The sequence below is a fragment of the Sciurus vulgaris genome (genome assembly GCF_902686455.1).
Source record: "Sciurus vulgaris genome assembly, chromosome: 1".
Classification (NCBI taxonomy): domain Eukaryota; kingdom Metazoa; phylum Chordata; class Mammalia; order Rodentia; family Sciuridae; genus Sciurus; species Sciurus vulgaris.
Genome location: NC_136461.1, coordinates 48,155,129 through 48,176,913, shown reverse-complemented (window position 1 = coordinate 48,176,913; position 21,785 = coordinate 48,155,129). Strand labels below are relative to the sequence as shown.

The window sequence follows — 21,785 nt, the reverse complement described above, 5'->3', positions numbered from 1 at the left end:
TTGAACTCATATGCTGCCCAGAAGTATGGTGATCACACTCTTCAACCTCGACATCAGAATACATGGCATGACAAAAGACATTTGCATTCTTTCCAGGAGTAAGAAAAGATCTTGGAAAAGAAGCTTCCACACTGCAAGTCTCTAGTTCTTAACTTCTCAACCTAACACAATATACATTCTTCCAGTCCCAATTCTACTGAAACTCAACTCACCCAAACTCCAAGGGATCATTTTCTGCATTTTCCACCACTTGGCCACTTCTTCCTCATTTGTTCTCTTCCTTTGATTTCCAGAAAACTCTATTCTCTTGATTTTTCTACTTCCATTCCTGTCAGATCTCTTCCTCTACTTGTCCCTTAAATATTTGAGCTCCTCCAGAGATCTGTCTTTAATTCCCTTGAAATTCCCTTCTTTCAGAGCTCCAGATACTATCTAGTACTAAGGACTTCCAAATATGTGTCCTTATCTCCTGTTCATTACTCTCTGGTGAGTTCTGGTCAAATATCCAACCACCCATCAAATGCCTCTTCTTGGATGTCCCAAGGCAACTCAACTAAAAATATTTAATCTGACACACATCATCTTTTCTGACATACTCCCTCTTCCTACTGTGCTCCCTGGTTTAATCAAAGCCAGCATCATTTAAGCAGTTGTCCAAGCTACTGCTTGGCAGAGTCATGGGGGAATATCATTTCTGACTCATTTTTCTCCCTCTGCTCCCCAATTTGATCTTTCACCAGGATTTGATTGCTTTTTTAAATATTGCTTCAACTAGCAAACTTTTCTCCAGTTTAACAGTTACTACTTCACTCCGGCCACCTACACTTGGTCTCCAAGTTCATCTCCCAGCTTGCAATCCTGCCCACTCCAAGGAGGCTTTCTGTACTCCTTCCTGAGTGATTCTTCTACTGCATAACCCTGGTTATGATTCCCACCCTTGATTCAACCCTACAGTGGTTCCTCCCCATTGTCCTAAGGACAGAGGACAGACTTCCTTTCTGGCACAAGATGCTCTTCATGAGCTGGCTCTCCCTACCTTCTCCTGCAGATATGTACTTCATTCGACCCTGGTCGCTGCACGCTCCAACCGTACCTAGCGACCTTTCATTCTCGTAATACGCATGCCTCGGTCTCTGAATGTTTTTGCTCATTCTGCCTCCTCTTGGCTAGAATACCTTTCCTTGCCTTCTTTACCTGCCCTGTGTCAATCATCATTCTAGACTCATCTGTGATGTTACCTTGAGTCATTTCCTAATCCCTGGCTCCTTTCACTGCCCATGCTCCCACAGACACCTACCCTGCACACAGCCATCTCAGCAACCTGCCTTCCCTCTTCCAGGGAGCCTCTTAAGAGGAGAGGAAGAGCCATCCTGGCATCTCTGAGCACCCTCAGAGATTGTGGATAGCCACCTGCCCCCATCACTTGTGCTAAGGGTTGGACAGTAATGTTCCTGCCTCTGGATTGGAAATAAGGAGACTTTCTTTTTTTGTTGTTCACATGAATATTTAATACCTTTATCCAAGTGAGAATATTCTACTACTTAACAGCTATTAAATCACTTATTCTCCATTTTGTTTTTAAGTTCTCCAGAAATTTATTGGGAAGCTTTTTCTTCTCTGGGAGACATTACCCAAATGTTTTCATCCTATTCTTTAGCCCCCTGAAGAATCTTTTGGGTTATTTTTGGAAATGAATTTAAATTTTTTCCCTGTTGTCTTTTTAATGGTTATTTTTATGCATTTATGTATTTTAGATATACTTGAAAGTAGAGTATATTTTGACATATTATTATACATACATGGAGTATAACTTATTCTTATTAAGATACCATTCTTGTATTTGTACATGATGTGGTGTTTCACTGCTCTTGTATTCATACATGAACACAGGAAAGTTATATCTGATTCATTCTACTATCTTGCCTATTCCCATTCCCACTCACTTCCCTTCATTTCCCTTTGTCTAATCCAATGAACTTCTACCCCTTCCACCCTTATATGTGTTAGCATGAACATACTGGAGAGAATATTCAGATTTTGGTTTTCTGGGATAAGCTTATTTCACTTAGCACGATAGTCTCCACTTCCATCCATTTACTGGCAAATGTCAAAATTTCATTCTTTTTTATAGATGCATAAAGGAATAAAGAGGCTTTCTGTAGTGTGATGCTGAATACTTGACTTGCCTGCTTAGCCAACCACTGCCTTTCCATAAAATCAGTTTCAGATCTTGGTTTAGAAGGCCCTACTTGATCCAAGGTCTGGGACATAATATCAGTTCCTCACCCTTCTCCTTAAGTCTTTCACAGAGGACAATCCCCTTGACTGGAATGTTCTTTCCTTCGGCTCTTATCTCTTTTTTAACCATTCTGACTTTAACTGTCCCTCCATCAGCCAAGCTTGCCTGTTCACCTTGATCTATGAGAGTGTTCTCTAATATGTTGTCACTGCCCTCTGTTAACTCCTTACCACACTTGGTCCCTGTAAACTTATTTATGGGTTTGCCCTTACCTGCTAACTACCCAAGGCTTCCCTGGACTGTTCATGTCATGAAGTCAGAGTATCTCTAGTACATATTCATGGTTTAGCAGAACACTTGGCACACAGTACTGCGCTAGAGCAGTTGCCAAATGAAGGAGAGGTACTTCTTCCATCTTGTTTACTTCCAGGTGAGCAAACGAGGATTACTGGAAAGTCCAAGATCAGGGTGGCATAGGCATCTCAGGAGTCTGAACTCCTTCTGGGTAGGGCTCAATCTTATCCACCCTATCAGACACTCAACACACTGCTCCTAAAGTGCACATGAATGGAGATGGATATTACATGGGATAATAAAATCAGAACTTCTGTATCATTCTTATGATTTATAGAGAAAAAAAATAGAATATTCGATGAGCTTCTGAGAAAGCTGCCATAAAAGGGGCTGTGTTCTGAATGCTTGCGTCCACACAAAAAATTAAATGTTGAAATTCTAACCCCAAGTCATACTAAGAGGTGGAGCCTTTTCCAGGCCTCTTAGGTCTTGAGGGCAGAACCCTCATGAATGGGATTAGTCCATTATAATAGATTCCCAAGAGAGGTTGTTTAACCCTCTGCCACAAGAGGATCAAGAGAGAAGGTGCCATTCTGTGAACCAGGAAGTGGTGCCTCACCCAGACATTGAATCTGTGGCACCTTGATCTTGGACTTCCAAGTCTTCAGAACTGTGAGAAATAAATTCATTGTTTATTAACTACCTAGTCTATGGAATTTTGTTATAGCAACTGAATGAACCATTCGGGTTGTCTCCAACAAAAGTATTTATACATCACAGACATCTCTGCATCTCTTTGAAGCACTGGTTGACAAAGTGGCATCTTAGAAGCTGAAGGGACACAACCTCCCAGGCACGCTGGGGAACAAGCATCTTATGACCATCCCGTGTCCTGGCTAATATGCAAGGCACTGTGCTGGGCTGTAGGTACAAGTTGAGATTTGAGAATGGAGGTTTTACTTACCTACATCAGCATAGTCCTTGGTTTTCTTGAGAGGATCCCAATGCCCTGAGGACTTTCTTTTATTTGCATGCAAAGTAGTCAAAGAAAGGCATTATAATAACAGTTTATTTAGGGTTAAGAAACAATTCTGATTTGAGAGCCATCAAGAATTACTGATTATGGCTGCCTGTATACCTTGAGCTGTGAAAGGTATTAATATCATCATGTTAGCTCTACGATTGCCCTACCTCGGGGGAGACCAAGTAAATACTTAGTGATAGACTGATGGCCCATTTGCCAAACTGAGAGACTGGGTTTTAAAAAGCTATAAAAGCCAAGGGGGGAATCTGAGAATGAAAAGGGAGAATAATCTTCAGAAATAAAGTCCAATGACTTCCAATAATCTCATTTCCTCATCTAGAATTATATAAGGTATTTGTCAAACTATCGCTATGCACAGTGACTGACACACTGCAAATTCTTAATACATGTTCTTGTCCTTTCTTTTTTCTGTCCTTGCTCAAAGGGGAATCACATAGACTTCGATGGAAAGTTTTAATTGTATCGGAGATTTGGCATATAGAGGACCAGTGAATTTTTTTTTTTTTTACTTATTTTTATTTATTTATTTACTGTAAACAAATGGGATACATGTTGTTTCTCTTTGTGCATGGAGTAAAGGTATACTATTTGTGTAATCATAAATTTACGTAGGGTAATATTGTTTCATTCTGTTATTTTACCCTTCCCCCCACCTGTCCCACCCCTCTTTTCCCTCTATACAGTCCTTCCTTCCTCCATTGTTGCCTCCCTCCCACCACCCATCATGTGTCATCATCCGCTTATCAGCAAGATCATTCGTCCGTTGCTTTTTGAGATTGCCTTATCTCCCTTAGCATGATATTCTCCAATTTCATCCATTTGCCTGCAAATGCCATAATTTTATCATTCTTTATGGCTGAGTAATATTCCATTGTGTGTGTGTGTGTGTGTGTGTGTGTGTGTGTGTGTGTGTGTGTATATATATATATGACAGTTTCTTTATCCATTCATCAACTGAAGGGCATCTAGGTTGGTTCCACAGTCTGGCTATTGTGAATTGAGCAGCTATGAACATTGATATGGCTGCATCTCTGTAGTATGCTGATTTTAAGTCCTTTGGGTATAGGCTGAGGAGTGGGATAGCTGGGACAAATGGTGGTTCCATTCCAAGCTTTCTGAGGAATCTCCATACTGCTTTCCAGAGTGGCTACACTAATTTGTAACCCCATGAGCAATGTATGAGTGTACCTTTTTCCCCACATCCTCGCCAAAATCTATTGTTGATTGTATTCTTGATAATCACCATTCTAATTGGTGTGAGATGGAATGGTAGGGTAGTTTTGATTTGCATTTATTACTAGAGATGTTGAACATTTTTTCATATATCTGTTGACTGCTTGTACATCTTCTTCTGTGAAGTGTCTCTTCATTTCCTTAAGCCCATTTGTTGATTGGATTATTTGTATTCTTGGTGTAGAGTTATTTGAGTTCTTTATAGATTCTGGAAATTAGTGCAGTATCTGAAGTATGAGTGGCAAAGATTTTCTCCCACTCTGTACGCTCTCTCTTCACATTGCTGATAGTTTCCTTTGCTGACAGAAAGCTTTTTAGTTTGAATCTATCCAAGTTGATGATTCTTGCTTTTATTTCTTGTGCTATGGGAGTCCTGTTAAGGAAGTCTGATCCTAAGCCAACAAGTTGAAGATTAGGACCTACTTTTTCTTCTGTAAGATGAAGGGTCTCTGGTCTGATTCCGAGGTCCTTGATCCATTTTGAGTTGAGTTTTGCACAGGGTGAGAGATAGGGGTTTAGTTTCATTCTCTTGCATATGGATTTCCAGTTTTCCCAGCACCATTTGTTGAAGAGGCTATCTTTTCTCCTTTGCATATTTTTGGCACCATTGTCTAGTATAAGAAAATTGTATTTATTTGGGTTTCTGTCCATGTCCTCTATTCTATTCATTGCTCTACCTGTCTATTTTGGTACCAATACCATGCCATTTTTGTTATTATTGCTTTGTAGTACAGTTGAAGTTCTGGTATTGCAAAACCTCCTGCTTCATTCTTCTGCTAAAGATTGCTTTTTTTCTAGTGGGTTTCTTATTCTTTCAGATGAATTTTCATGATTGTTTGCTCTATTTCTGTAAGGTACATCATTGGGATTTTAGTTAGAATTGCATTGAATCTGTATAGCACTTTTGGTAGTATGGCCATTTTGACAATATTAATTCTTCCTATCCAAGAACATGGAAGATCTTTCCATCTTCTAAGGTGTTCTTTAATTTCTTTCTTTAGTGTTGTATAGTTCTCATTGTAGAGGTCTTTCACCTCTTTTGTTAGATTGATTCCCAAGTATTTTATTTTTTTCGAGGCTATTGTGAATGGGGTAGTTTTCCTAATTTCTCTTTCTGAAGATTCATCTCTTATGTATAAAAAGGCATTGGATTTATGAGCATTGATCTTGTAACCTGCTACTTTACTGAATTCACTTATGAGTTCTAAGAGTTTTCTGGTGGAATTTCCTGGTTCCTCTAAATATATAATCATGTCATCAGCGAACAGGGATAGTTTGAGTTCTTCTTTTCCTATTCATATCCCTTTAATTTCTTTTGTCTGTCTAATTGCTCTGGCTAGAGTTTCAAGGACAATGTTGAATACAAGTGGTGAAAGAGGGCATCCCTGCCTTGTTCCAGTTTTTAGGGGGAATGCTTTCAGTTTTTCACCATTTAAAATGATATTAGCCATGGGTTTAGCATAGATGGCCTTTACAATGTTAAGGAATGTTCCCACTATCCCTATTTTTTCTAGTGTTTTGAGCATAAAGGGATGCTGTATTTTATCAAATGCTTTTTCTGCATCTATCGAAATAATCATGTGATTCTTGACTTTAAGTCTGTTGATATGGTGAATGACATTTATTGATTTCCGGATGTTGAACCAAACTTGCATCCCTGGGATAAAACCCACTTGATCATGGTGCACTATCTTTTTAATATATTTTTATATGCGATTTACTAAAATTCTGTTGAGAATTTTTGTGCTGATGTTCATTAAGGATATTGGTCTGAAATTTTCTTTCCTCGATGTGTCTCTGTCTGGTTTAGGTATCAGGGTGATATTGGCTTCATAGAATGAGTTTGGGAGGGTTCCCTCCTCTTCTATTTCATGGAATACTTTGAGGAGTATTGGAATGAGCTCTTCTTTAAAGGTTTTGTAGAACTCGGCTGAGAACCCATCTGGTCCCGGACTTTTCTTTGTTGGTAGGCTTTTGATGACTTCTTCTATTTCATTACTTGAAATTGATCTATTTACGTTGTGTATGTCCTCCTGGTTCAGTTTAGGTAATTCATATTTCCCTAGAAACTTGTTGATGTCTTCGAGATTTTCTGTTTTGTTGGAGTATAGATTTTCAAAATAGCTTCTAATTATGTTTTGTATTTCACTCGTGTCTGTTGTGATATTTCCTTGTTCATTCTGAATTTTAGTAATTTGAGATTTCTCTCTCTCTTTGTTAGTGTGGCTAAGGGTTTATCAATTTTGTTTATTTTATCAAAGAACCAACTATTTATCTTGTTAATTTTTATTATTGTTTCTTTTGTTTCAATTTCATTGATTTCAGCTCTGATTTTAACTATTTCCTGTCTTCTACTACTTTTGGTGTTAGTCTGTTCTTCTTTTTCTAGGGCTTTGAGCTGTAGTGTTAAGTTGTTTATTTGTTGATTTTTTTCTTCTTTTGTTGAATGCGCTCCCTGAAATAAATCTTCCTCTAAGTACTGCTTTCATAGGGTCCCAGAAATTTTCATATGATGTTTCTTTGTTCTCATTTACTTCTAAGAATTTTCTTATTTCCCTCCTGATGTCTTCTGTTGTCCATTCATCATATAATAGCATATTATTTAATCTCTAGGTGTTGGAGAAGTTTCTGTTTTTTATTCTGTCATTTATTTCTAATTTCAATCCATTATGATCTGATAGAATACAAGGTAGTATCTCTAGCTTCTTGTATTTGCTAACATTAGCTTTGTGGCAAAAATATGGTCTATTTTAGAGAAGGATCCATGTGCTGCTGAGAAGAAAGTGTATTCACTCTTTGTTGGATGGTATATTCTATATATGTCTGTTAAGTCTAAATTGTTGATTGTGTTATTGAGATCTATGGTTTCTTTATTCAATTTTTGTTTGGAATATCTGTCCAGTGGTGAGAGATGTGTGTTAAATTCGCTTATATTATTGTGTTGTGGTATATTTGATTTCTGGCATTGAGAAGGATTTGTTTGACGTACATGGATGAGCCCATGTTCGGGGCATTGATATTTATGATTGTTATGTCTTGATGATTTATGCTTCTTTTAAACAGTATGAAATGTTCTTCTTTATCCCTTCTGATGAGTTTTGGCTTGAAGTCCACATTATCGGAAATGAGGATGGATACTCCAGCTTTTTTGCTGTGTCCATGTGCATGGTATGTTTTTTCCCATCCTTTCACCTTTAGTCTGTGGGTATCTCTTTCTATGAGATGAGTCTCTTGCAGGCAGCATACTGTTGGATCTTTCTTTTTAATCTGCTAGTCTTTGTCTTTTGATTGATGAGTTCAGGCCATTAACATTCAGGGTTATTATTGTGATATGATTTGTATTCCCAGTCATTTGACTCATTTTTGTTTTTTGACATGACTTGGTTTCTCCTTTATTTGGCTACTCCTTTAGGCTAGTTCCTCCCTTTGCTGATTTGCATCATTGTTTTTCATCTCTTCCTCATGGAATATTTTGCTGAGAATATTCTGTAATGCCGGCTTTCTTTTTGTAAAATCTTTTAGCTTTTGTTTATCATGGAAGGATTTTATTTCATCATCAAATCTGAAGGTAAGTTTTGCTGGGTATAATATTCTTGGTTGGCATTCGTTTTCTTTGAGGGCTTGGTAAATGTTGTTCCAGGCCCATCTAGCTTTTAGGGTCTGGACTGAAAAATCTGCTGATACCCTTATTGGTTTCCCCTGAATGTAATTCGATTCTTTTCTCTCACAGTCTTTAAAATTCTGTCTTTATTTTGTATGTTAGGTATTTTCATAATAATGTGCCTCTGTGTGGGTCTGTTGTTAATTTTCTGTATTTGGAGTCCTATAAGCCTCTTGTACTTGATTTTCCATTTCATTTGTCAGATTTGGGAAATTTTCTGATATTATTTCATTGAATAGATTGTTCATTCCTTTGGTTTCTTTCTCTAAGCCTTCCTCAATCCCAATAATTCTTAAATTTCACCTTTTCATGATATCCCATAAGTCTTGTAGATTCTGTTCATGATTTCTTACCATCTTCTCTGTTTGGTCATCTTTGTTTTCAAGATTAAATATTTTGTCTTCAATATCTGAGGTTCTGTCTTCCAGGTGTTCTATTCTATTGGTTATGCTTTCTAAGGAGTTTTTAATTTGGTTTATTGTTTCCTTCATTTCAAGGATTCGTGTTTGGTTTTTTTCAGTATCTCTAACTCTTTATTATAATGATCTTTTGCTTCCTGTATTTGCTCTTTTAACTGTTGATTGGTGCGATCATTCAATGCCTGCATTTGCTCTTTCATCTCCTCGTTTGCTTCCTTGATCATTTTAATTATGTACATTCTGAACTTCCCCTCTGACATTTCTTCTGCCATGCTGTCATTGGGTTTTATTGATATAGAATCTAGGTTTGTTTGGGACCTTTTCCTCCCTTGTTTTCTCATATTGGCCAGATATCAGTGGGACTCTGAGATAGTGCAGATTTCCTCTATTGGCTTATAGTGTCCCTGTAGATTTCCAGTATATCACCTCCTAGACTTCAGTAGCCTGAAGTCTTGGAGGAACTTGATAATGCAGTGCTTCCAAAGAAAGCTGCCCTGAGCCTGCTGCTGAGTCCAGGGATAGGGGCTAGCTCTGCGCAGGGACAAACTCTCATTGGGCAGGCTTGCACTGAGAAGCTTGCTGTGGACCTGGCCTGCCGCTGGAGAGAGACAGGCTGCTTGGGGAAGTCACTTGCTGCCCTGCCCTGCTCCAAGAAGCTGGCCAGTGTCCTGGTCTGCCACCCGGGCGGAGCTTCACTCAGTGGGAGAGACTCACCCAGCAGCTCTGTGTTGGTCAGAGTCTCTCAATACCTTCCCTTCTTGAATCCTGAGTTCTGGAGCAACGGGTGATGCAGTCATCCTCTAATCCGCCCTCTTGAATCCACCCCAGGACCAGTGAATTTTAAGAAACTGATTCTCATTGGATTTGTGGGAATCACAGATGTGAGAGAGATTTGAGGAAGGAATCAGATCAAGAAAAATGAGTTGTACTTAAGGCAATAATGAAAAAAAATCTAGGAAAAGTGGTTAAAAGGAAAGACAAGTTGAAAGAAAAAAATGTGAGTTAGTGAACAGAAAAAAATTCCAAAGGACCTAAAATCAATGGACTTGCCATGAGATGACCATTGCTTACAGTGACCTCTGCAGAAGAAAGAACAGACTAGCTTTTCTGTACTGTTCACCGTCTTCCTCCAGCAGACTGTGATCTTGCCAAGGGATACCTAGCAGCTTTATTTTCCCCATTTCCAATATTTGTCCATATTTCCCCACAAATAATATAGTTTATTATTCACAATGCCAAATAATCCTTTTTAAAAGGTAAATCTCATTGTATCTCTCCTCTGCTCAAAAACCAAAACTGTTGGGCTGGGGTGTAGCTCAGGAGTAAAGTGTGTGCTTAGCATTTGTGAGGCCTGAGTTCAATCCCCATACCAAAAACATAAAAACCAAACCAAACCAACTGAAACCTTGAAGAAAACCACAGTTCTTTTAGTTATCTATAATGACATGCATGGTGTGTCCCCTGGCTCACTTCCAGCCCTCACCTGATTCCCCTGCCTTTCACTTTGGTCCAGCTACAATGTTCCCTGATGCTGCTGAGCTGGCCATTGGCACAAGGCCTTGGGACTTGCTGTTCCTTCCATTTGGAGGGTCCTCCACACAGAATCATGGTTTGCTCCTTCCCTTCACTCAAATCCTGCTCAAGCGTCAGCACAACAAGGACAACTTTCCCACCTGAAGTAGCCCCCATCTATCACCCCAACACCCCTGGAGCTATACCTTTTTACTTATTTCCATTTCTCCTTACAGCATTGATCAAATTTGGGTGCTCACACCTCTCTCTCTCTTTCTCCCTCTCTCTAAATATATATAACACATGTATATATATGTCTGTATATATATGTATATATGTGTACATGCATATATGGTTACACTATATATAATGTATACATACACAATATAGTTACATTATGTACTATATATATACTACATTCATAGTGCAACTATATATGTACATATATATTTGTGCATATATACATATATGTAAATTACATATAATATATGTTTATGTAAATGCTAAGAAAGCAGGGACTTTGCTTTGTTCTCTATGGCATTAGATATGCTCATAAGATATTTAACAGATGAGACAGTCAGAGGATCTGGATTTTAACCTTGCTTGTACTGCCAACCTTGAACCTAGCTCTTGCAGATTATGCCAATATCTTCTCCTCAAAGATCTGATGTCAACAGAACTTCATTCTGAAATATTGTTAGTTAGGTTCCATAAGTGAAACAAGATGAAGAGAAAAGAGCTGAAGTTACAATTAATTTAAATCTATCTGTAGCCATGGAGCAAAATATCTGGATATGTGGCCCCACACAGAGAGACTGGTTGCCAGTTACATGTTATGGGCACATCTAGTTATTGCTTACATGATTTACAAGCTCACAAGACATTTATATTCAGCAATGGGGCCTAAAAGGATTGTGGTAAATCAAGAGGATAAAATACTCAATCTGTTTATCAACATTTGTTTCCACAGTTTCAAACAGGATTTGCTAATGCTAAGCTCTGAGATAGAGGTGATCTGCATTGATGTTTTCAGAACATTCGAAGTCAAAGCAAAAGAGGCATGTGGTTTCTGACTCCAAGGGATTTGTCCACCCTTTAAAACAACCAACTTCATTTTAGCAACAGCTCTGCCTATTTCATTCTGAGACCTGAAGCATAATGGGTTACATAATTCAGAATATGCCTTCATAGATCTGATGGGATACAGATGCACTTTCCTTTGCAAGACAAAAGAAAGAAGGTGGAAGAGAACTAATATTATTGAAAAAACATCTGAGCTGGAGATAAACTTTGAGTCATTAAAGCATAGTAATAAATGACGTCAAGAGCATAGTTGGGATCACCTTGGGAGAGATGAAGAGACAGAACAAGAGGGCTAGGAACCCAGGTGTAATGAACTTTGATGTTGATCATCAAAAAAGGACCATGAATTTGAAAAGAATTCAGAGTCATAGGAAGAAAACTGGGAAAGGGTAACCTTCTGGAAAGCCAGAGTGTTAAAAGGACAAAGGAGTAATCATTGCAGTCACATACTATTGAGAACACATGAAGGAGGTCTGAGAAACAGCCTGTGAATTTATCAAAGCACATGTCACTCCTTAGTCTCCTCCAATCTGGGACAGTTCTTCAGTATTTGAGTTCCATAATCTTTGGAGGCCAATAGGCTAAAAATTTAGTAGATTAGCTTTCAATTTGTCTGATATTCTCTACTGACACTGAGGTTATATATTTTCGGCAAGAACATCCCAGAAGTGATGTGTCCTCAGTGTGTTATGAAAGTAGGTACATGATATCAACATATCTTACTGCTGGTGCTGTTAACTAGGATCACATGGGGAAGGTGTTGTCTGCCAGATTTTCTCCACTGTAAACTGACTACTTTCCTTTCATATTAATATGTAACTTGTGGTGAAATCCTTTCACTATTTGTGAGAAAACTGGCTCTTGTTTTCTACCACATATTTATGTGTTTGCTCAATTGTAGTATATATAAAAGATTTTCAAAATGGTTAAGCCATACACCTATAAAAAACAAATGTACTAATCAAAAGAATAATATTTATATACACTTATTTTTATCTTCAATTATTCAGCATACTGTCAAAATATTCTTTTCCCAAGTTACCTGGGCTAGTTCTTTTCTTTCCCCAATCCCCTTTAGAGTGCTTATGTTGTTCATTTGTAATACAGTAGGTTCATTTTTCTTTCTTTCTATGTATGTATGTGTGTATCTATCTATCTATCTATCTATCTATCTATCTATCTATCTATCTATATCTCTATTCATTTTAAGGGAATACGAAGCATCACCATGGTTTTAGGACTTAGTTACATAAAAAGGTACTCAGAGAAGCCCTGTTCTCTCCTACCATTCTGCTCCCATTCCCACATTCTATATCATTTCTACCCATCTTCTATATGTATCCAATCCCACTAATTTCTGATGAAATATTCCTATATGTATTTTGCACAGATAAACAGATACACATGTTTTCTTAGATCTCCTTCTTGAAAGAGATTATGTTGTAGACACTCGTTTACACTTAGTTTTACTAAATATGTCCCAGAAATCTCTCCACATCAGCTACACCTTACAGGTAAAGAGTCAGACTTACAGAGGTTGAATAACCTGTGCAAAGTCACACACTTAGTAAGGAGGAAAGCTGGGATATGAACTCAAGGAGTTTTGACTCCAAAATCCAGACACTTTCATCTGCATCAGAGTTTTTTATCCAGAGACTCTGGGCATATTCTTAGGGGATCTTTAGGTTCTCAGAGTTATCTCAGATCTTTCTAAAAATTAATACATGTATGTTCTGGACCATCTATAAGACTGAGTATCTTATAAGTCCTGTCAGATGTTTTCACTGTCCATAGGATCTGAAGGTCATGAAACATCCAGAGTGAATGTCACCCATGCAGTCACACAGGAAGCCATAGGGAAAACAGAGCAGTTACCTGGCTGTGGCCTTGGCTTGCAGTTCAGGGAAGGCAGGATGGCCCTGCACCAGGTGGTCTATCTAAAAGATAAGAGCAATGGGTCAGTTTCCTAGCTCCTCTATGTTTAAGCTAGAATGGACACTTAATAGGTTTCTTCCAACTCTTTGTCCATAGAGAATCCATGAACATTAAAAGTGAAATTTGTTTCTTTCAGAACTAGCTTTCCTTAACCTAGTGCCAAACTCTAGAATTTATAATATAAAAAGAATTAAAGAAATGAAACTCCCAAGACTAAACTGGTAGCAGCAGGTAGCATCAGGTTCAAGAAGGAGGAATGAGGAAGGAAGGGTAACTCAAGTTAAGCGTGGGGGGCGTCTGGCTGTTAAAAGTACTGTTTCTGGATCACATTCCTCCCCCTCCTAATGCAGGCTGTCACCCCAGGGCAGTGTCAAACCTTGAATTGCTCACTCACTGTGTTTTACTAATGTAGCAGCTGTGCTGGAGGGGAAGAGGGAAAGAGTGTGATGAGGGAATCCCAGTTAAAAAAAAAAAAAAAATAAGGTGCCCCATAGCTGTCAAAAGCACCTCCTTGAACAGAAAGGTTGTCCCAGGGGAAACCAGGGCAGCTCTCCAAGGACAGAATTGTCTGAACTCTGCAGATAGCATCTTCTCATCTGAAATCCCTCATCTAGGACTTAATTCCTAATCCCCTGGATGGCTCTAAACAAAACAGTATGTCCTGTGCACTGGGAATAGCAATACTTCCGCAGCTCTACTCTTCCTGCTGCGACAGCAACACTGTGCTGGGGCCCCTGCATCCAAGATGTGCATTTGTCAATGTTTACTTGAGTCTCTAGGACTCTTAAACAATCATTCTGAGGGATTTATTTTCATTCAAATCATGTACAGACTGGCTATTTTGGCTATTTTAGAGATAAGCTCTCTGTGCACACTAACTGAGAGCCAAGGCTGTGTGGAGAAGATTGGTTCTGAGCTTTGGCTCTGGTTCTCACCAGCTGTGTGACGCTGAGTAAGTCACTGCTTTGAGCTCAACCACCTCCTTGACCTGTCGGCCTCCGTCTAAAATAGCCTCCTTTTAAAATTCCACTGGTGTAGTTTTATGAAAATGTTTCAAATGAACAACTATCGGTCATTTCAATGGAAAAAAGATCATGTGAATTTTTTTGCTTTGTTTTGTTTTTGTGGTGCTGAGGATTGAACCCAGTTTGCAAGGTAAGTACTCTATCAACTGAGTTATATCCCCAGCCCACATGTGAGTTTTGAATATTTACTTCCTAGAAGTTCAACTTTGGGTTACTGTAAGGAGGCATATTTTGAACCCTCAAAGAATGTGTAATCTAGGGAGTATATCAAGATGAACTCACTGAGAACATTAATGGAAAGGTATTACTTTTGATGCTAAATTTTTTTATGGGAGGCACTTTAGGAGTTTAGAGGAAGGAGATTTGAATGAGTTTCCAAGAAGACATGTGTAGTGTATTCATGAATGCAATTATTTAGTAATTACTGATGCCTAATGTACCCGGTACTGTGCTCAGGCTCTGGGACACAGTGAGAAGGAATACATACTATACAGAGTAGCACAAAGTAAGGTGTTCTATCCCTTGGCAATTTAGAGACATGAAGATGGAAAAACATATATGGTTATAAAGAGGGAGGGGACGGGACTACCTGCACTCCTGGCGGCATTTAATTAATATCTGTGGAATGAGTGTGGGATGAATGAACCATATGGCAATCTCACATAACACTCCATCTTTCTTCTTGGTGATTCTTACCACACTTCAACTTTGTGTCTATTTGTGCTGGGCACACACTGGTTACAGGGTAAATGCATGTTAAATTAGAGAATAAGTATAGTGGCAGAAATATGAATGAATGAGGGGAGTTGGAATAGACAGTGGGTCTAGAAAGTCAGATAATGGTTCACATTTTATTGGACTGGAGCCATAGGAAATGATTTGGACTTAGGGAGCAAACTGATGAAAAGTTAAGGAAAATTCATTCAGCAGGACATGCAGGACAGGGAGATGACAAGACACAGTGAGCAGGAAATTCAGGCAAGGGTCAGAGGCTGACAGTGGGAATATAGGTGCACATACCCCAGTCCTTGCCCTACTGCAGTGTTTACCAAGTTCATTTACAACCGTTAGTTTCTAGTCTGTCTCTTACCCTGGACTCTGAGGTCTTTTAAAGTAACAGCCTCAGTAATGTCCACACCCCAGCCTAGAACCATGCCTGATATTTGAAATGAATGGATGAGACACAGTTTGAGGAAAATAAAACAAGCTTAGTGACTGACCAGTTATAGAATCTAAGATAATCAGAGTCAGTGACTGTGAACTGGGGGTATAAGAAAAGGAAATGTGGTTGTATGAATCCTGTCCTTTCGTTTTCTGTTTTCTGGATGCCTTGACATCTGGGCCTTGCTGACTCTGGAGAGGCAGTCTCTCCCAGGGTTGGCTAGCTACTGGAGGTGGTGAATAATCCTTCACCTTTTTCATATGCAAGGAACTCATTCAGACCCACCTCCTCACCTCCCCTTCCTCTTGGCTCTCACACTGAGGCCCTTCTTTTTCTCTAATGCCAGATACCAGACACCAGCTGACAAACCTTTCACCCCAGAGCCTACTGAAATGATCCAAGGTGACCAGCACCAAGCCTGCTTACTCTACCCTGCTATTCCTTCTCAAGAAAACCAGGTGACGGTTCTGGCCTGTGGTTCTTGCTGACTCCCTCTTGACCCTTAACTGATCCTGGTACCTCCTGGCACAGTGCCAAAGGGTCAGGGTGTCTTCTCTTCCGGGGAATTGAGAATAACAACTAGCTTTTCAATGGCAATTGTCTTTTGCCTCAGCATATGTGAAAGATAATAAGCAAATCCACATTTTAAGATATGGGGGAAAATAAAAAAAACAAGGGCTTTGTAAATAGTCTTGGGTTCAAATTTGCTGTGTAACCTTACCTTTTGAGAAAACTTCAGAAGTTACTTAACCTCTCAGAGTCTCATTTCTCACTTTGGCAAATGGGTATAATAAAATTGGCATGATAGGGAAGGTTGTGGTGAGTGCTAATTATATAGGTGGCTTTCAGTTCATAACACCTATTGTGAAGAAGAAGGGGTACAGCCCAAAGAGTAAAAATGGTTATGGGAACAGGATCCCAAATAGTCAGTTGTACTTTTTGTTTTCCACAGCATTTGGTGGTAAAGGCCTCACTGATTAACACAGGATACGCCAGTTTGTCAAATCACTGAGCACTCACTTCAGCAGTCTGGAAGAGTCTGTTCCTAGGGCTGACCTTAGAACTTGTGTTCTAATCTCTAATGCATTTAGCACAGTATAGAAGAACATAGTGTCCCACAAGCCATATTTATTTCTCAATGAGATAACCAGATTCACAACAGTGACTATCATTGCCAAGTGGTTGCCTCAGAAATATACAGACAGAACTAGTCTAACTCTGACTTTTTTCTTGTTTCTGCCATCTCAGATTTCAGCTCCAAGAGCAGACAGCTGAAGAGTGGGTTGGAAAGGCTAAATACTACTGGGCCAGGAAGGAAGCTGGAGATGGGTAGAGGCAGGTCTTCCTCAGATCAAGATGGAAAAGTCACCTTACGGTGAATAACTTGGGGGTTTGGGCCCTTCCTTATAAAGGAGGCATCTGTGCTAGGAACATGGAGAAACAACAGTTCAATACAGTCGAAAGCACAGATTATAACTGGGTAGTGGAAGGTGGCATCTGGCCCACAGATGTATTTTTTTAGAATATATAATTTTTTTATAAAATGAGCCAATATTTTTAAATTGGGAGATTTTCCTTAAAGTCCAGATTCTGGTTTCTCTTGCAGAATTATTTCCCCCATGGCAAGAGCTGGCTGAGGGATGACCGGTCCTGAACACAGGCTTGCACTCTCCAGCCGTGGGAGGCTGCATGCTCCCCATCACTCCCCAACAAGGTGCACCAGGTATTAGCCATTGATCATCACGATTCCACTAATGTTTTACTTGTACTGCAGATGCATTTCTCTGCAAAGGAAGGAACAAGAAAATGAGCCACAGAGTACAGATGCAAGAGAAAGTTCTCTGTGGAAGAGACAACTGTTCCTTTATTAATCACTCTGATCGTATACATGGTCTTTCTGATTCCTTTAGGCACTTGAGTTTTTGACCCTTGATATGGCAGAGAGAAGACAGGACAAGACAGGAGTTCTAAAACCTGAGCTCAGGTCTGGCTCAGGGCAAGACCTTGGGCAAGATCATCTTTGATTCTCTCTAAAACCCTAATAAATCAATATGACAAATAGTCAAATGTGTGTGAATTACAAAAAAAAAAAAAAAAAAATTGCAGCCAATGTTGCTGACAAAGAGTTTGCAGGAAATAAAACAAAACAAAAAAACCTCATAAAATCAACAAAATACCCCCTCCCCCAACAAATGCAAACCCAGAATTTATTTCAAGAATTCTAAGTTCTATGGTCATTTAGCTAAAGCAAAATTCTTATTGCAAGATGGCTTTTTTCCCCTTTTAAGATCAGTTTATGTATTAGTCTTAAGGCTTTTACTTTGTCCTTCTGACAAAGAAATCACTAAGCTCAGAGAAGCATTTAACTTTTCAGAACTGCTTTTTCTCTATTTACATTAACCTGCAATGCCACTTTTTTCAAATAAAAGCCATTTTAACTCTTTACTTATCTAGTCTTATCTAGATAAAGACTAAACTTTTCCTGATTGTTTCCATCTTGAAATTCTCATAAGGGGGGGGGTAATGAAAAATTGTGAAATGGGACAGACATCATTACCCTATGTACGTGTATGATTACACGAATGGTATGAATCTACATAGTGTACAACTATAGACACGAAATGAATATACCCCATTTGTGAACAAAGAATCAAAATGCATTCTGTAAAAAATAAATAAATAATTGAAAAAATATTCTGACAACCATGTTGTTGAAGGATAATATAATCTTGAGAATTTTTTTAACAAAATATGAAGGAGTTACATTGAAATTGTTAATAACCTAAAGTTAAGACTTATTAGAGAAAAAAATATAGAAATGGACATAAAACTAATTATATCTTGGAAACTGGAACAAAACTATAAAGAGTAGAAGGCAACCTTAAATTTAAGCAGGCATATCTCTTAAGACCCAAGTTCTGGTACTTCAGTTGCTATGTACCAAACAGTAACCTTTCATATTTTGTTACATTTTGGATAGTTGTCAGGTTTATAATAAAATTTGTTCCCTGAAAAAAAAAAGAATCTAATGAAAAAATAATGTGTAATCTAGGCAATTTCTTCTGTGGTGTTGAGGACTGTGGGTCTCCTCATTGAACAGTACAAAAAAGTAACAAATACTCCCCAAACAAGGTTAACAGGTGTTTCACTGCAACTTTAAGATCAAATGTACATAGAACAACTTCCCTTACTAGTGGAAAAATTCTGATTGAATGTATTGCTAATTTAGTCAGTTTCATTCACCACCAAAGTTGAAAACTTTGTATATATTTAGTTCATTTATATATGAAACTAACATGATATATGGCTACCTTGTGCTAGCCACCATTCTAAAAACTAAGGATACAAACATAAATAAATGTCAAAAGTCCTTGCTCTCACAAAGTTCTGCCTACAAAGGGAAATGAATGCTCTAAAATTCAAACATAGTCTAGAATGGAAATGTTCTCTGTAGACTCAGCAATGTTATTGAGCACCTACTCTGTTCCAGACATAGTAAGTAAGCACAGGGAATTCAGTGGCAATTACATTTGACTTATCTGTGTTCCCATGGAGAGTATATCTATTGAAAGATAGAGAGAGTCAACAAATAGTAATAATTACAATAAATATAATGAGAGATAGTGATTAGTGCTTTGAAAGAAATAAACAAGCTACTGTATAAGGACACCAGTTTTAGAGCAGTCAGGGAAGAGCTCTCTGAAGATGTCAACCATGAATTTATATTGAACAAAACATTTTTAAAGATAGGATGCAAAATAAATTGAAATAAAAGAAAGAGAATGTCTTTCATCATTTGCTCTGTACTGTAAGAAATGATAGAGAAAGTTTTTCAGTCTAAAGGAAAAGGATATCAGATTGAAACTTAAAATTATTTTCTCCATATTTTCATTTGTGCATTACAGTTGTGCATAATGGTGAGATTTGCTGTTACATATTTGTACATACACAAAATTTAACAATATAATTTGGCCAATATCACTCCCCAGCACTTCCTTCCTTCTCCTGGTCCCTTCATCTATTCTACTGATCTCACTTTGATTTTCATGAGAAACCCCCACCTTATTTTTTTCTTTTTCCTTCTTCCACATATGAGAGAAAACATATGACCCAACCCTGACCTTCTAGTTGACTTATTTCACTTAATATAATGGTCTCTAGTTCCATTCATTTTCTTTCAAATGGCCTAATTCCATTTTCTTTATGACTGAATGTAACTCCGTTGTGTATACATGGCATATTTTCTTTATCCATTCATCCACTGATGAACACTTAAAGCTGGTTCTATAGTTTGCCTATGGTGAATTGTACTGCTGTAAACATGGATATGATTGTATCACTGTAATATGATGTCTTTAAATTCACACACTGAGTGAGGATCACATGAAGACACAGGAAGGAGGTATGTGTCAACAATCCAGGGGGACCTAAATACAACTATACTGATCTTTATGTTAAATACAAAGAATCTGAACATTCCACATGAAAACCAGAAATCATGACAGGATAGAAAAGCAAGACCTGACTATTCCATAGACCAGGAGAGACACACTGTTGAATTGATTGACAACCAGTACTTGGAGTGGATTGGTGGTATATTTCAGAGGTGGAATCCATAGGAATTATTGATGGATGAGCACAAGAAGAGAGAGTAAAAGAAAGTCAAGAATTAATCCTAATATTTTGGTTTTAATAAAAAGATATAAATGATACTGTTCTTTACCAAGATGAAGACAAATAATGCAGGATCAATTTTGGGAGGGTATCAGTTATGCAGGCAGAAAACTGGGAGTTAACTCTTGACTCCTTTTTCTCCCTACCCGCCTGACATCCAATCCATTTTTTCCATCAACAGTAATGTTATCCTCCAGAACCCTTGACCTCTTTCACTTCTGCATACTTTGCATCTAATCCATCAAGAAAACCTGTTGGCTGTACTTTCAAAGTATATCTGAAACTGGACCACTCTTTACCAGCTCTACTGCCAGCATCCTTATCTCATTGGGCTTACTGCAATAACTTCTTTCTGACTTCTGGCGTTTCTATTCCCCCCACACTCAATCCACAGTTAATTCTCAACAAAGCAGGCAGCAGGCAGAATGATCCTTTAAAACCTAAGTCACATCACATCACTCTTCTGCTCATTATTCTCCAGTAGTTTCTCATTTCACTCAGGGAAAAAGCTAAAAATTCTTAGAGTGGTCAGTAACAAGGATCCCTCACCCCAATGAACTTATTATTATCTACAATGCTCATGCTGGTTCACTCAGTTCCACCACTATGGCCTCCTTGCTATTCCTGTAATACCCCAGGCATACAATCCCTCAGGATCTTTGTACTGATTATTCCCTTGGCCTGACATATTCTTCCCCTGGGCTTTCAAATGGCTAAATTCCTTCCATTCTTTATTCTTTGCTTACATGTCACATCAATAAGACCTACTATGGCTACACTATTTAAAAACTGCAACTGACACATCTGAACTGATAACAATCTCCTCTAATACCACAGAAGGAAAATGTATTTATTTGTAATATCTGTCTCCTATTGTTAGAATGCAAGTTCGAGAAAGGTACAGATTTTGGGGAAGAGGGACAGAAGAGGCTGTTTTATGCATTGACGTTTTTCCTATTCAGAAGTCTACCTTGAACATAGTAAGCATTTAATAAATACTGGCTGTATAAAAGAACTCATTCTAAAGAATGTAGAATTTATTTTACAGATAAATGAAGAGCTATGAAGAGTGAAAGGGTTGCATCTGTTTTAGGAAGACTGCTTTAGCTAATAGTACAAGAGAGAGATTTGGGGGCACGAGTAGAGGCAAGACGCGTGATTAGAGGAGACTCAGCATGAATCCAGGTGGGTATACAGGAAAGTACAGTGTGAGCAGGGCCGGAAGAGGGCACAGGGAGATATTTAGTTTTTAGAGTTGGTCTGTGTATCCATGAAGTCATTCCAATTAGCTAATGTGAAGGGCTGGGGGCACAAATAGATCTTGTCAATACTAATACACATACATATTCCTCTCATGGCCCTACAAAGCCTTGCTTCAGATGCTTGGAAAGAATATCACCCTACAGACAGTACTTGCTTCCTGAATGTATAAGAGAATGTTCATAAAGTTCTGTGAAGTGTAGCCATGTAAGAGTCAGGTTCAATTCTGGAAAAGATCTGGGG

The 21,785-nt window shown here is 38.5% G+C and overlaps 1 protein-coding gene across 14 annotated transcripts in view; it reads right to left on the bottom strand.

Annotated features, from left to right (window-relative positions):
- FGGY (FGGY carbohydrate kinase domain containing) overlaps positions 1 to 21,785 on the bottom strand; it is a 411,751-nt gene that overhangs the window by 116,484 nt on the left and 273,482 nt on the right. For all 14 annotated transcript variants that reach the window (XR_013757719.1, XR_013757720.1, XM_079103863.1 and 11 more), the window contains one exon: positions 13,362 to 13,423. Coding sequence is in view for 12 of the 14 variants with exons in the window: in XM_079103863.1 (XP_078959989.1) it covers positions 13,362 to 13,423 (62 nt within the window). In the remaining 2 variants the exon portion in view is untranslated. The remainder of the gene's footprint in view (positions 1 to 13,361; positions 13,424 to 21,785) is intronic.